The sequence below is a fragment of the Hirundo rustica genome, chromosome W (assembly GCF_015227805.2).
Source record: "Hirundo rustica isolate bHirRus1 chromosome W, bHirRus1.pri.v3, whole genome shotgun sequence".
Taxonomy (NCBI): Eukaryota; Metazoa; Chordata; class Aves; order Passeriformes; family Hirundinidae; genus Hirundo; species Hirundo rustica.
This window is the reverse complement of record NC_053487.1, coordinates 22,778,928-22,792,856: the sequence shown is the minus strand read 5'-3', so window position 1 is coordinate 22,792,856 and position 13,929 is coordinate 22,778,928. Positions and strand designations below refer to the sequence as shown.

At 39.5% G+C, this 13,929-nt stretch overlaps 1 protein-coding gene across 4 annotated transcripts in view; it reads left to right on the top strand.

Moving 5' to 3' along the window:
• Nucleotides 1–13,929, top strand: part of LOC120764933 (protein ARK2N-like) — a 61,730-nt gene that overhangs the window by 47,448 nt on the left and 353 nt on the right. For 2 of the 4 annotated variants that reach the window (XM_040089106.2, XM_040089104.2), the window contains 2 exons: nt 8,164–8,290; nt 11,518–13,928. In XM_040089106.2, coding sequence (XP_039945040.1) covers nt 8,164–8,290; nt 11,518–11,707 — 317 coding nt within the window. In that variant the 3' untranslated portion in view covers nt 11,708–13,928. Of the gene's footprint in view, nt 1–8,163; nt 8,291–11,517; nt 13,929 lie in introns of those variants that run through there. The other 2 variants (XM_040089107.2, XM_040089105.2) reach the window with 2 other exon arrangements.

Below are 13,929 nucleotides of genomic sequence, written 5' to 3'. Positions count from 1 at the left end.
GTACAGTTTCACTACTACTAGAATAATATCAGGTACTTTTTATTAATGGCCCTTAAATCTTGTATTAATCTATGTTCCCCATTTTGCTTTTTAACTCGTAATATCAGGGTGTTATATTCTGACTCATGCCCTTTCAATAACTCATATTCTAAAACTTTTTCTATAAGCTTTTCCAACCCCTTCCTTGCCTCCCACTTAATAAGATAATATTTTTGCTTTACCAGTCTGGCTTTAGGTTTGAGAGTAATTCTCACTGGTTTGGCCACCTTTGATCATCCAGGCATCTCAGTTGCCCATACCAACATGGTTACAGCATTCTCTACCTCCTCTGGGATTTCTTCCAACTCTTTTGATTCCTGTGACATAAAATCTTTGCTTCAACAGCTTTTTATTTGGGTATTTGAATTTGTATTTCCCCATCCTGGAAAGTTATTTGAGTAACCAGTTTTCCCAATAAATCTCTCCCCAGCAGGGGGATTGGGCATTCAGGCATATGCAAATTGATGTGTCCTCCTCACTGTTTTCTTAATTTAAATATTAAAAGTTATAAAAAAAGGCCTGTTCTCTTTCCTCCCTGTCACACCCACAGTGCTTACAGGTTCCAAACTAAGTTTTCCTCTGCACGTATTCAGTACTGAATAAGTTGTTCCTGTATCAATTAAAAAAAAATTTCCTTTTCATACCCCAGCAATAATGTAACCAGGGGCTCAGCTAAAGATGATTCCCCTGGTTCCCTTTCAGGGTAATTCATCTTCATTTAAGGTCCTGAGCTTGATGGCTTGAAGAGTCGGGTTTAGTTTTTATGTCTGAATTCCCCTGCCTTGGGGACACTCCCTTTTTCAATGTCCCCTTTCTTTACAAATTGCCAAATATACTTCAGCCACTAATTATTACAATAACCAAAATATACGTCAGCTACCAACTATTAAAATATTCAACCAATTGTTTTTGAGTGAGGGGGTCCTGAGTCCTAATTATGGTTTCAAATACTTTAGCAACTCTAACTGGATCTTCCCTATAAACTCCTGCCACTTTTCTCCATGACATTAAATCCACTGTTAAAAATGTTTTTTTTTACTGTTACTGGACCATGATTTCTGACCATCTGCTGGAAGGGAGCCATCAGAACTTCCCCAGCATCTCCCCCAACATCTCCTTTCTGCCTTCTAGTGCATCCCACAATCAGACTAAAATCCTCTGATCCCCTAAAACGTTCTCTTCATTCCAGTCCACTTTCCCACAACCTCCTCATATGTCTAAACGTATTCCTGGGTGATTGATCATTCCCTCTCCCCATTCTTTGCCAAGGAGCAACCATCAGCTCTAAATCCTCCTCCTCTTCTCACCCGCACTTTAAATACCTCTGTCCTATTCTGCACGCAGAACATCTCCTCAACCCTTTGCCTTTCTTTTCCTTTCAAGGGCTAAAATGAATGGAACTTATGGGGTTGTGCTGCATTCCTTTTGCCATTATGGATGATTTTTTAGGGTGAAAAAACAATTCAACATAAAGAACTTCATCCCACTTATTCTCCCTTCTACAAAACAGTATTGGTTACTGAAGCGGCTCTCTCTCTCCCCTTGGAGCCCGTGCTCTGTTTTAGCCTCGGCAAGCTTGAGAGAGAGAGCCCACGCCAGAAGGAATCTTCCTTCAGGGTCCTAAAAGCTACCCAGAGGCGGCAAACCTTCTCGTTTAGAGAGAGCAGGCATCCATCGATGGCAAAAGGAAAGAGTCTGCTCTTTGTCTGGGGGGGATCACGGCTTTATTCAGGGGTCCTGCCCCTGCAGAGTCCGGAGCTCAGTCCGGTCCCCGTCCCAGTCCCAGAGCAAGAGAGCGAGCCCCCAGCCATCCCAGGGCTTTTTCCCAGGGGGGACAGGCCTAGAGGCAGGGACAAGCCACTACCCAATCATGGATAAGGTGGGAGTAGAACAGAGTTGGGTTACATTCCAGTGTGGGAGGATAGGCGGGGCAGAGGTGCAGGGACAAACCATGTGATATGCTTTCCAAGGGAACAGGGGATACAGAAGAAATATTACAAAACCCAGTATAAAAATGAAATACAGTATAAACCAAATTAATGCACTACAACAGATTACAATATGGTACTATACTGTAAGGTTCCATCCTTAGGCCACTTCTCTTGATCTTCCAGTATGTGAAGTGGCCACCACTGATTACAAAATTTTATACATTTTTCTCGCACAAGGTGGACACCCCAAATTTGTTTCCAATGTTTCTAGATACATTGCAGTGGTGACACCTGTGAAACTCCTTTTGAGGTTTTGTTTCCCATTACAACAAATTACCATTTAGGAGCTCCTAGAAGGGACTGTAACCATTCCCTGTTCCCACCTTAGGTACTTTTAAACCCAACCCTGCAAAGGTTTTGCTGGGCCTATGTAATAGTTTTAATTTTGATAACTGGGCAGAAATACTACTTAATGTAGTGGTTTCGCGTTTACTAAATTCTGGTCTTAGTATTTACTCTTTTTCTGTGGGAGAGAGACTAGGAGAAAAACAAAGCAGGCTCAACCTTAAAAATGAACAAATAGTTTTATTAACACACACTAAAAGAATAGAAAAAGAAAGTTGGGAAAAAAAACGTAAAACAAAACAATGAAACTTTAAAAACATTCTTCTCTCTCTTTACAAACTGTTAACTTTCTTACAAAACAACAAAAAGAGACAAAACTCGTAATTTTCAGTCAGTTTCACCATTTGACAATAGTCTTTCATCAATTCATTAGGGGAAGAGTATCTTTTAGAGTCATGGATCCCACTGACAACTTAGAACAGTTCTCTTGTGGGTTTTAAACTGTCACAAAAACAACCGCCCAGAGAAACTTGCCTTTGTGACCCTCCCAGGAGCAGTTTCTCAAGCTGCTTATGGGTCATGGGTCTTAGACTTTTGCATACTGGGGTGTCACCTTTTAAATATGAATAACTCTAAAGCAAAGGATTTTTCACCTCAAGGTACAGAGATATCTTCTCGCTTCTTCACTGGCGCAGGGGGCTTCTCATCTTTATCTCTGTTCAAGCATCTAATAGGATATTACTTAGTTCATCACAAACACTTTTGCTCAAATTCACACAAATTAAAACAATCATCTCCCCAAATGCATATCTTTCCATGATTTAAAGGAATGATCTAAATATAGAGTTCATTTCCATGGCTCAAATAAGAATAGAACAACCAACTCTTCAACCCTCTGTCTTAATAGTCTTTTCAGTCTTGCTACTGACTTCATGCTGTTGGTCTTTATGTTCACTCTGTCCCTTTCTTACTCTCTCAGAGAAGGGCCAAGGTCTGGAAGCTTCATGTTGCCAGGAAAGGGTTAAATCTGCTCAGAGTCTTTGTGTCTCCCTCTGTAGCTCATGGTATTAGATGTTCAAGTCTGTGCTGGTGAGGGAGGAAGAACTCACAGAAACATCAGAGATCGGAGCACTCAGGCAGTCCGGAATCACAAAAAACCCAGGCAGGATCATAAATGCCTTCTCAGCCCACCCCTCGGTGTAAATCGGGGCAGCCTCAGCCTAAATGGTGCCCATAGCTTTTATCAGGAGCCTAGCAGAGATCTCTCCTTGCTCCAGGGAAGTTTAGAGAAAGTAGTTGTTATAAAGCAGCAACCTCTCCTTCCCGCCCCCCGCCCCGGGAGCCGATAGAATCTGGCCAGGCCTCAGGCCAGCTTCCCCCCAAAAGGGGGGAGCAGCAGGCCCAGCTCGATGTTACCTGTCTCTCTCTCACCAAAAGAAAGAAGGAAAAGACCCACCTACAGGAAATCAAGGGGTTTTATATGGTACTTCCCAAAGTCGTAGCTAACAATTTTCAGTGGTTAAAACAGATGCCAATATTCTAATTAACCCTCTGATAGGTCCCTTTCCTTTCTAAAGCAATTCCTAGGTCCTGACCCAGAGAATCATTCTACATTCTTCTATGACTAAAAAACTAAACTGTACTAACCCATGACAGCCTAACTGGCAGGTTAACAGTTAACACCTTTAAAGTAAAGAATGCCTTTATTTTACCAGGGGTCTTTGGTCTGGGGCTTGAAGGTTCTCCCCAGGAATCCCTTGATGCTGGCTGGAGGTCCTGCGATCCCTTGGATCTCTTGAAAATCAGGAGTATGTTCCACCTGGTTTGCCAAAACTGTTAACAAAAATTTAGTAAAATTAAAAAAAAAAACCTCCTTAACACCAATGTAGCATTAAAAAGTAGGTATTCTTTACTTGGCTGGTTGCACAAGGGGATATCTCCTCCAAAAATCATGCTGAAGCAGCAGTGACATTCAGAAGAGAGGTGATGAGAATCTCTGAGATGGTGATTATAAACTCATCAAATGGTTTAGGTTGAAAGGGACATTAAAGGTCATCTCATTCCAACCCTCATGCCATGGGCAAGGGCTCCTCCCACTAGACCAGGATGCCCAAAGCCCCATCCAACCTGGCCTTGAACACTCCCAGGGACGGGGCAGCTGTCTATGGGCAACCTGTTCCAGTGCCTCACCACCTTCACAGGAAAGAATTTCTTCCTACTATCTAATCTAAACCTGCCCTTTCAGTTTGAAGCCACCAGCACATGAATCAAAGCCTCTGAGCACTCCATTTCATGTTTCTCTATGTACCCAGCCACTTCTATTAAATAAAGAAATATCTATGACCCATTTGGGGGCTTTCTGGCAGTCAGTGATATTTGCCAAGAAAAGTTCAACTGAACTGTAATGTTAGGAAAAGTCTGCCTAGGCTATTAAGTTCAGCTGACAAATCTTATTTTGCCTTGTGAGGTGGAAACTCCTCCTTTGGGTACCTAGCAGCACATGAGTTTCCTTCCTTTGCAAACCTGATCAGATGTTGCACCAAGGATCTTGGCTTTTACAAAAACTGAACATATGGTCTCTGCCTCTCTATTTGCTTGCATCTTTTCCAAGTACTGTAAGCAGCCAGTAGGTGGTTTTCTGGGACTTAATTTAATTTCCTCTTTCTGTGGTCTTTTCATCTACCTGGGGCTATAATCACTTCTGTATGTTCGCACACCTTTGAAATTGGGTGTTACATTACTGCTTCCTTCTCCTCTGTCCTGCGTACTTGGAGAAGGGGATGGAGGTTTCAGCACTGTTTATTCAATATCATTTTACGTCATAGTCATAGGTGTGCTTTTGGCAGGGAAAATGCCATGGCTAGAAATGGAAGGGGGGGGCCATTTTTGTTTGGCTCGCTACAGCTAAAGGACCTGCAGACCCCAGCATGTCCTGCCGTTTTCCCCCATTTCCCATCCCTCCAGGATGTTTTTGCAGGACAAGGGGCTGAGGAGAGACATCAGCACTGCTCCCAGGGGATGGTGCTGAAGTGACAGCTCTGATGCAGCTGAGACCAGCAGAGCCAGGGCTGCGCAGCTTTCAGTTCACCATGGGATCGGTTCTTCCCCCTCTTCAGGGTGGCAAAGTGACCTGGAGCAATGGCATTGATTTCAACTGAGTCTAGCTAAGCCAAGAGGGAGTCCAGCTGAGCCGGAAAGGAGCCCAGTGAGGTGGTAGGAAGAGGCAGCGAGGTGGCAGAACCAACCCTCACACACACCCCCAGTGTGGCGGACCAGTGGTAGTGGCAGTGCAGGAACCTGTTATCGAACTGAACTCAGCAGAGATAAACACTCACTGCTACCGCCACCACCGCTGTCACAGAGACAGACCAGGAAAACCTCCAATACAGATCTGGAGCTGCTCCAGGCAGCACCAGCATCCCCCATCCCCCATTGGAACTGCTTCATAAGCCCCTGAGATCTTTTCTTTGTTCGGGGGAGGGGGGGGGCACATGATACTGTTGCCTTTTTCCCAACCTGGAAATGAAACTCGAGATAATTTTAATATGGAGGTAATATGAAAGTGGATCTTTATTTGAAGGCCTTCAGGGACAGTTATAGAAAGATGTCCACAAAAGCCCATCCCCTCCAGGAATGAGTACATATTTGTAGGTTTTAGGAAATTAGCATAATTGTTAAAAAGCACCAATTAGGAGGACAAGTGGTGATGCAATTCCCCCCCAGTTCAAGCCCCTTCTCTAGAGTCCACCCCTTGGCACTAGCTGTACTTTGTCCATGCAAATGTATCTCAAAAAGTTGTTCTCAGCCTTGGTTCCCAGGAAGAACCAAGATAGTATAGGGGCCTTGTACCTCCCGGGGCTTGGAGCTCTGGAATTTTTTTTGTCTTTCTGCCAAGGGAAAGGCCATGGAAAAGTACTGGGAAAACTAGTCACTAATACAATAGACTACAAAGCTACAAATATATGTGTGAAGAATACAGAGAACATATAAAAGAAAAAAAAGGCAAATCCCAAAATGTCATCAACACCTTGCTTTTGTTGGTTAAACCATACCCTCTTTTGTACAATTTTCTTTTTTACTGTTGTGTTTATTGCTATTTTATTTTAGTAAAATTTCAGCTCTAGCCTTTTTTAACCTATTGTAGTTTCATTTTTGATTTTTTTTCTTCCCTCCACTGTCATGAGGGAGGGAAGGGGGAAGGGGGAAGGGGCTTATTCAGTCCTAAACTTTTACTCACTGTAAAACCCTTACATCCTCTCACCTTTGAAGAGATGTTTACTCAAACTAGATATATTATGTTAGGGGTTGTTGGTTGGAGACAGAAATGACACAAACTCACCGAGGTTCATCAACAGCCAAAAGTTTATTACTGCAGTTCTTCTTATAGGGGATTTGAATTTCCTGGGTTTAGACAGCTGATTGGTCTGAGTCTTAACACCGCCCAGCTCCTTGACCAGTGATACGTTAGCAGTTAGGATCAAATGGGGTTGGCTGAGGTCCCTATTTGAGTTTGAATCTAACCTATCCCTGCCTTATCCGAGGACTTGTTTTTACTTCTAGGCTGGTCAGGTTTGGGGGTCTGATATGACTATATTTATCTGGCAGCTGCATGCCAGCTGCAACCGTGACAAGATATACATAATATAGTCACCTCCTCTCAAATTTCCTTCTTGACTACCAATTCTTCCCTTGTGTAATACAGATGAGTGAGTGGTGTCCAAGGAGTACAGTGTCACCTGCTTCAGGGCTGCCCAGCATCCCCCAGGTTACTGATAAAGAGACAGTAAAAGTAATTGTCTTTTTTTGTTCCCTAAAAAAAAAATTTAAAAAAGTTCTGGTTCTGAGACCAAAGCAGGGAGAAGGAGAAGCATGCAGTTTGTTTTCAGAAATTTGCTCACTCCTACACATTCTGGCTCCTGGACTGTGTTCGTCTGAAGCACAGACAGACAGCAGGACAGAGATCTCCTGTGCTTTTAGTTAGTTTAGCCAGCTGAGGCAGAGAAGTTCCCTGGACTGGTTTTTTTTTCTTTTTCTTGGGACTGTTTAAAACCTGCTCTGGACTGAAAACCCAGAAGAGCTCCAGGAGCTCACACCTATGGCCCACCAGGGCCCAGGATGGAGTTTTCCAGCACCGGAGGGACTGATAAGAGATTGGGCGAGCTGAGCTACAACTCACAGCAAGGACTTTCTCTGAGTTAGCCATCTCTCTTCAGAGCAACAAGAGGTTTTATTGCTTCATATTATTCATTCTTTATGCTTGTGGGCACTTTGTTTGTTAAATAGTTTTTTCCACTTTTCTCCAAGGAGATTTTTTCCCAGACAAATTGGGGGCCGGGGCCGTTTGGATTTGCTTTTCCAGAGGGACCCTATTCAAAGGCTGATTTTTATTTCATTGACTGGCTTCTGCTATCAAAAAATTTAAACTTTTCCTTGGTGTATGATATTTATGTCCAGCCTATAGGCTTTATTTGTCACAGTATCATTGAGTTTTATTTATTTGCATTAGATGGTCTTCTTTCTTTATTTCAAAGGGGATTAGGCTCTAACTCAGCATTGTAATAAAATAACAGCTGGAAATCCTAATTACATTGGATGTTCTTGATGCAACAATCAGACTTGGTTCACATTTGTGTGATAACACTATCACTGGAGCTATGGAGACTGGATAAATCCAGTGGTCATCCTGTATCAGGTGATAAACAGAAAGTTGGATAACTTAATCTAAAAAGATTTTCCGTTTGCAGTGTTTCAGTCTTTTTTTTTCACTTGGGATATTCCTTTTTCAGATCATTTCTGAGTTATGTAAGTTGATAAACATTGGCTGTATTTGCATTTTCCCCATCTATAGGTAATTTGGATCCAGGCCTCCTTGCAGGTGACAAAATATCTTTAAGTAATGCCCAGATCAATGAAGAAATTAATATCGCCTCTTCTGATAGTGAAGTAGAGATTGTTGGAGTTCAGGAACATGCCAGGTATGAATTCCTTTTTCTTATTCTAATATTTATTTCATTTTATCAGAATATCTGTATTGCCGAAATTGATAAAGAAAAAAAATGCTGACTTTCACTGCTGTAGTTATCCATCCATGACTGATGCCCAAAAGGTAGCAAATGTTGCACTCGATTTTTCTATTCCACTGGTCATGGTGATATCAGAATGTATTTTTCTTTAGAACATTGCCAACTTGTTAAATATTCTTATTAAGCTTGTGATTCGATATCAAACATTAACAGGAATTCAGATTTTAAAGGCATAGCATGAATATGCAAATAATGAAACTAAAATATTTATATAGGTTCTTGTTTCCTTTCAAAATATTAGCTTTAAGCATTTAATCAGCTTCCACTTTAATTAATCAGTACTTGTAAAAATGCTATTAACTTTTCAATAGCTTATATATTAAGATAACCCCTTTAGAATGAAAATCATATCTTTATGAATCTTGGGTTAATTTCAAGATACAAGAGAGTTCAAATCCCCAAAGTAGAGGTGGGTAAGGAAACCAGAGGTTTCTCTCAAGCTCAGATAGAAAGCTGTCCAGCTGTGCTTCAGGTGTTATTCTTGCTAGGCATTATTTTGATGTTACTCTTAATCTTTAGTCTATGATCTTTCCTCGGCTTAAGATATTACAAAGCAGTTGAACAAGACTGGCATTTGCATATAGTATGGAGTGTTAATTTGATGGAATAAAAGCAAGTTAAAACAGTATACAGACAAGCTCCCTCTAAAACTAGTCTGCTGCCTGGTGGATGTGGTGGATGCTTGGAGTCAGAAAAGGCGTGTGAGGGACAGAGCAGAGCTGTTCCTTGTTGTCCCTTCACCACATCTTTTTTTGGTGAAAGGAAGATGGAAGGTGTGTAGGACCCAGTTTCCCAGGCAGGAAACTGTACAGATAATGTGGGCACAGTCCAGTGCTGTTGAATATGAAAAAAAGGAAATTTTAAGGTCCCAAAGGAAGAGATTTAGTCTTTGCTTTTAGAATAATGAAAGTCCTTGCATGGCTAACTCTTTTGGAAGATACTAATTCCTTAGGAAGTAGCTCTCCTGACTGTTTATCCAGCAGACCCAGGACTTGGAGGATCTTTGTGCCAATAATAAGCAGTGTGGACTTGTCCTCCAATAATAGTTTGTGTAAATCTGTCTAGCACTATGTATGCACAACCCTTCTGTTTGAGGTCCCCTATTCAAAAACTTTCCATGCCACTTACCTCAATAATATTTGCTGTGTAAAAAAATGGAAATGTGAAGTAAATGCAGAATTGCCATTTAAAATCAGTTTTAGTAGATATGGACTGAAATAATTTCAACAAAGACAGACTTAAAGCACATTTTTGTGCTTTCCTTTGTTTATGTAACCATCTATCATCTCCCACAAACTAGTTTTTACTGTCTCTGTTGAATGCTCACTTTTTAGTTGTTTAAATCCTATTTAGAATTGTATTTCTCTTGCAGGTCTAGGCTTGCAGTTATGAAGTCTTGATGGGCTTCTTTCAGGGTTCTCTTTTGGAAAAGGTTTAGGTTTTGATCAGTATTTTTACATTCTTAGTTAGTATGGTGTTTGGATTCTGTTCTCTTGCTCATACTGTTTTTTATCATGCTCCATATTCCATGCCATTACTGGACTGGTATGAGTTGTGACACCCTGGAGTTTGTCCATAATTTGTAGTTTTTCAGATTATTAATGTATTGGTGCAGTTTTTCATCATTAGAATATTACTTGACATCTACTTAAGACACCCCGACTTTTTTTTCAGTTTGTTTCTTTTTTCCAGTTATGCTTAAAAATATTTCTTCTTAACAAAAAAAAGAAATCAGATACATTTGTTAGTGTTCCAGTCTCTTATTGCTAATTCTTTGTAGATACGTACTTCAAGTATGTATTTTTAAGACTGAAGAAGTAATGAAAAAGTCATTCTAAACATCAAAACATCACATCCAAATCTAAATAGTGTATCTGAGAAGGCAATGAGACATTTATATTCAGAGAAGTTACAGCTCAGAGAATGAGATTTTTCATTCTATTTCATGAAACTCTAACAAGAACCAAGAGAGATGATCATAACCTAAGTACTTCTGGAGAAAATAAATTGCATGACCTCAAATTAAATAAAAAAAATAAATAAAATGTAAATGTCAGGGATATTTGAGCAACACATAAAATTTGGGTTCCTGAAATACAGTACATGCACATTTACAAAGAAATGGGAAAAGCTTACCCCAGCAGCCAAAATACCTACTTATGTGTGCAGCCACCATCCGTGCTTATAAGAGGCAAACCAATTTTTGGAGGTAGCAAGTTTTCCTAGTGCTTGTTTAAGACTTACAGGTGGAAATGGTCATCTTAAAGACTCCAATAAATTCTTGTCAACACTTCAACATATAACAAAATTGTTCTTTCATTGTGTTGGGTTTTTTTACTAATTATTATTAGCTTGTACTTCAATCATAAAATATCTACTGTGAATGTAATAGGTAAAAATACTGTGCAAATAAGTAGATATGTACCTCGCTTCAGTAAGGCACTTGAGTGTGTGTTAATGAGACTAAATCATGTATTTAAAGATAGACTATAATCACTGAAAGATTGTTTTGCTGAAGTCGGGCTGTACTGTTATCAGTGAGCATTTCTCAGCATTATTGTAATTTTTAGCTAAGAAGACCAAAAGAAATATCAAATATAATGGCTGTAATAATGTAATTGACAAGGTTTTTTTTTTTAAAATATTGTGACGAGAGTATCATTACCTCCTTATTTTAACATGGGTTTGATTTCATATAGAAAGATAGCTTTTCTTTGTCTCATCCAGCCTCACTTAAAATTTTTCTCTTTTTAAGTCCAGTGGCTAAAAGTGCTAGCAGGAAACTATACTTCTCAATAATGCACGGTATTACACATGATACAGTAGACTTCTTCAAGATCCTTGGGATCCATGCACATATTTTGTAAGGAATATCACTTTATACCCACTGGCAGAATTCAGTTCTTAAAAATAATCACCACCACCAAGTTTAAATTTAGTCTCAGCTTTGTTTACTGGGTATTTAAGATGTCATGGACTCTACAAATGGAAAATCCATGCAGACATTTTAGAGACAGGCATGTTAATAAGATGCCTAAGTGATAAAACACTGCAGCTAAGAATCTTGCTCCTGAATTCAATAGTAGCTTTAATACTTTGTGGTTTTTGCCTTGCTACAGGTATGTGCATCCCAGGGGAGGTGTAATTCAGAGTGTGTCTTCTTGGAAGCATGACTCAGGCTCACAATACATTAACACTCAGCAAACACAGTCATGGACAGCAGTGACTCCCCAGCAGAACTGGTCTTCACCCCCAGAAGTAGTAGACCTCACTTTGGATGAGGATACAAGACGCAAATATCTACTGTAATGCAGTGTCCCTTTGTTTCTGTCCCCACCCCTTCTCCCCTTTGTGGCACAGAAGTTCATTGTTAAAGCTTCAGCTTCAGAAGCTCCCTTTTTGACACTACGAAATTCAAACTCATGATCTTTTTCATTTCCATAAGAATGTGGTATGATTTCAATATAATTTAAAATGGTTTTGCCTTCTCAAAGAAGGATTCCTCCCAGAATTAAAACCTAATGGCACCAAATTTAAAACACATCTTCAAATAATAACATGTGCGTGTTAATCTGAAAAAATAACTGTGTGCAGACTTATGTCCACCCATCCTTTCCCACCTCCAACTTCAGAACATTTTTAATTTATCAGTATATTGAGTTTGTTAGTAGAAGTTAGTGTTTTGCTGTGTGAGCATCAGTGATTTTGAGAAATGCTGTCTTCACTGATTTCAGTGGAACTGGGGGTATTCAGTACTTCTGAAAACTGGGCCAAGAGTATTTTTACCCAAATTCATTTGGTTATTTTACCAGCAGGAGGGACTGTCTTTAATGCAAATGGCCCATAACATATGCACTGAACATCTTTTATTTTAAGCATTTTTATTTTCAATATAATTTATAGTTTACACTCTTCAGTTCTGAGTACTCTTATTTGACTACTGTTTCACTGATCATTTCCCATGGCTTGTTATGGTTTAAAATAGTAATAGTAGTGACTTAGTAGAAGATGGTTATAACACAAGCACAGGAAAAAGAAAAGTAGTAAAAAGACCCAGCATTCCTCTTTTTTAAATAGAGATGATTTTTTTTTGCCTAAATATGAGTCTTGCCTTGAATAGAAGGAGAGAAATGAAAGAATTTGCTCACAGTCCTCATTTCTACCGTTGCTTATTTGCTTCATTCACCATCTCAAAAAAACCCTCAACCCAAACAAATTCCAAAACCCCAGTCTGGCAAAGCACTTTAGCAGCTCTGTAGCAGGGACAGTTTGCTGAAACTAGATGGATCATTCAAGTTCTTAAAACTGTCCTAAAAGGTGTTGCAGGATCAGAACTTAAGATTGTGATTTTTAAAATTATTATTATTTTTTAAAATAGATCTGTACTATTTTCCTGGTTTTAGGTCATGTCTCTCATACTAGTTTTGGAATTGATTTTTCATGTATGATTCAGGAAACGCTTTCTACCAGAATATTTACTGAAATCAGTGGAACTACTTACTTTAGCAGGCTGTAGTTTCTGTAGTGTGTATGGAAATTCCTGCCACTCACCTGTCATTTTGAGCCTTTCTCAAGGCAAAAAACAGTGATTAGACTTTACAAGATTATAGTCACTTTAAATGTTTATTGTGCAATTAAAACATCCCTTTGTTTTCCAGATGTTTCTAGTGGGAATTTTGTACAGCTCTATCATCAGATTTTCTGCCATTTGAGGCTGAACAGGCAGTAATTAGGACATGGAAAGTTCTGTTTTCTTTTAGTGTTGGCTGGTTTCTAAATTTTATTTGGCTTCAAATAATTTTATCTGCAGGCAAAAAGAAAAAAAAGCAGAACAGTTCAGACTGCACTTTAAAGAACAATTAGGTAAGGGATTGATATTCCAATTTCAAACTTTCTAAAACACTGAATATAAGTATATTGCATGGCCAGAAAAATGCATGTGGTGCTTCTAGTGACCAATTTCTTTCTCTGGGGGCAGGAAAGAGGGAGGAAGGGGAGTGTGGATGGAGCCCATTCACACTGCAGTAGGGAAAAGCCTCATGCTATTTGGGCACTATAATCAGTAGTGGCTGTCAATCTTTTCTCCTTGTATTTTAATCATGCAACTCAGCCACTGTTTTAGTGGGCTAGCACACATTTTGTAACAGTAACTTTGAAACAGTGGCATACTGTAGCTGCTTTTTCCTGTTTCACAAAGTCTTTTGAACATCAGTTGTGAAGAAAGTTGCACAGACTCATTTGTAGTCCAATGAAAAATGCAAACTCACTCTCTTGTTTTTCAGTTTGTATATGATATGACTTCCGTGTATATATAACAACTGTGTCCTAACCAAGCTTACTCCAGTTGTGCACTGTGTTTGTTTAAACAATTCATATATTGTAGTCTGATGCAGGTTTTCTTTTATTTAAAACACTACATATTTTTTCTTATTCTTAACAAATTTGAAAAGGTGATGACTAATCTGAAAATTGCAATCACTGCATAGCTAGGAAGTGGTTTGGTTTTAATTTTTTTTTTTTTTTTTTTTTTA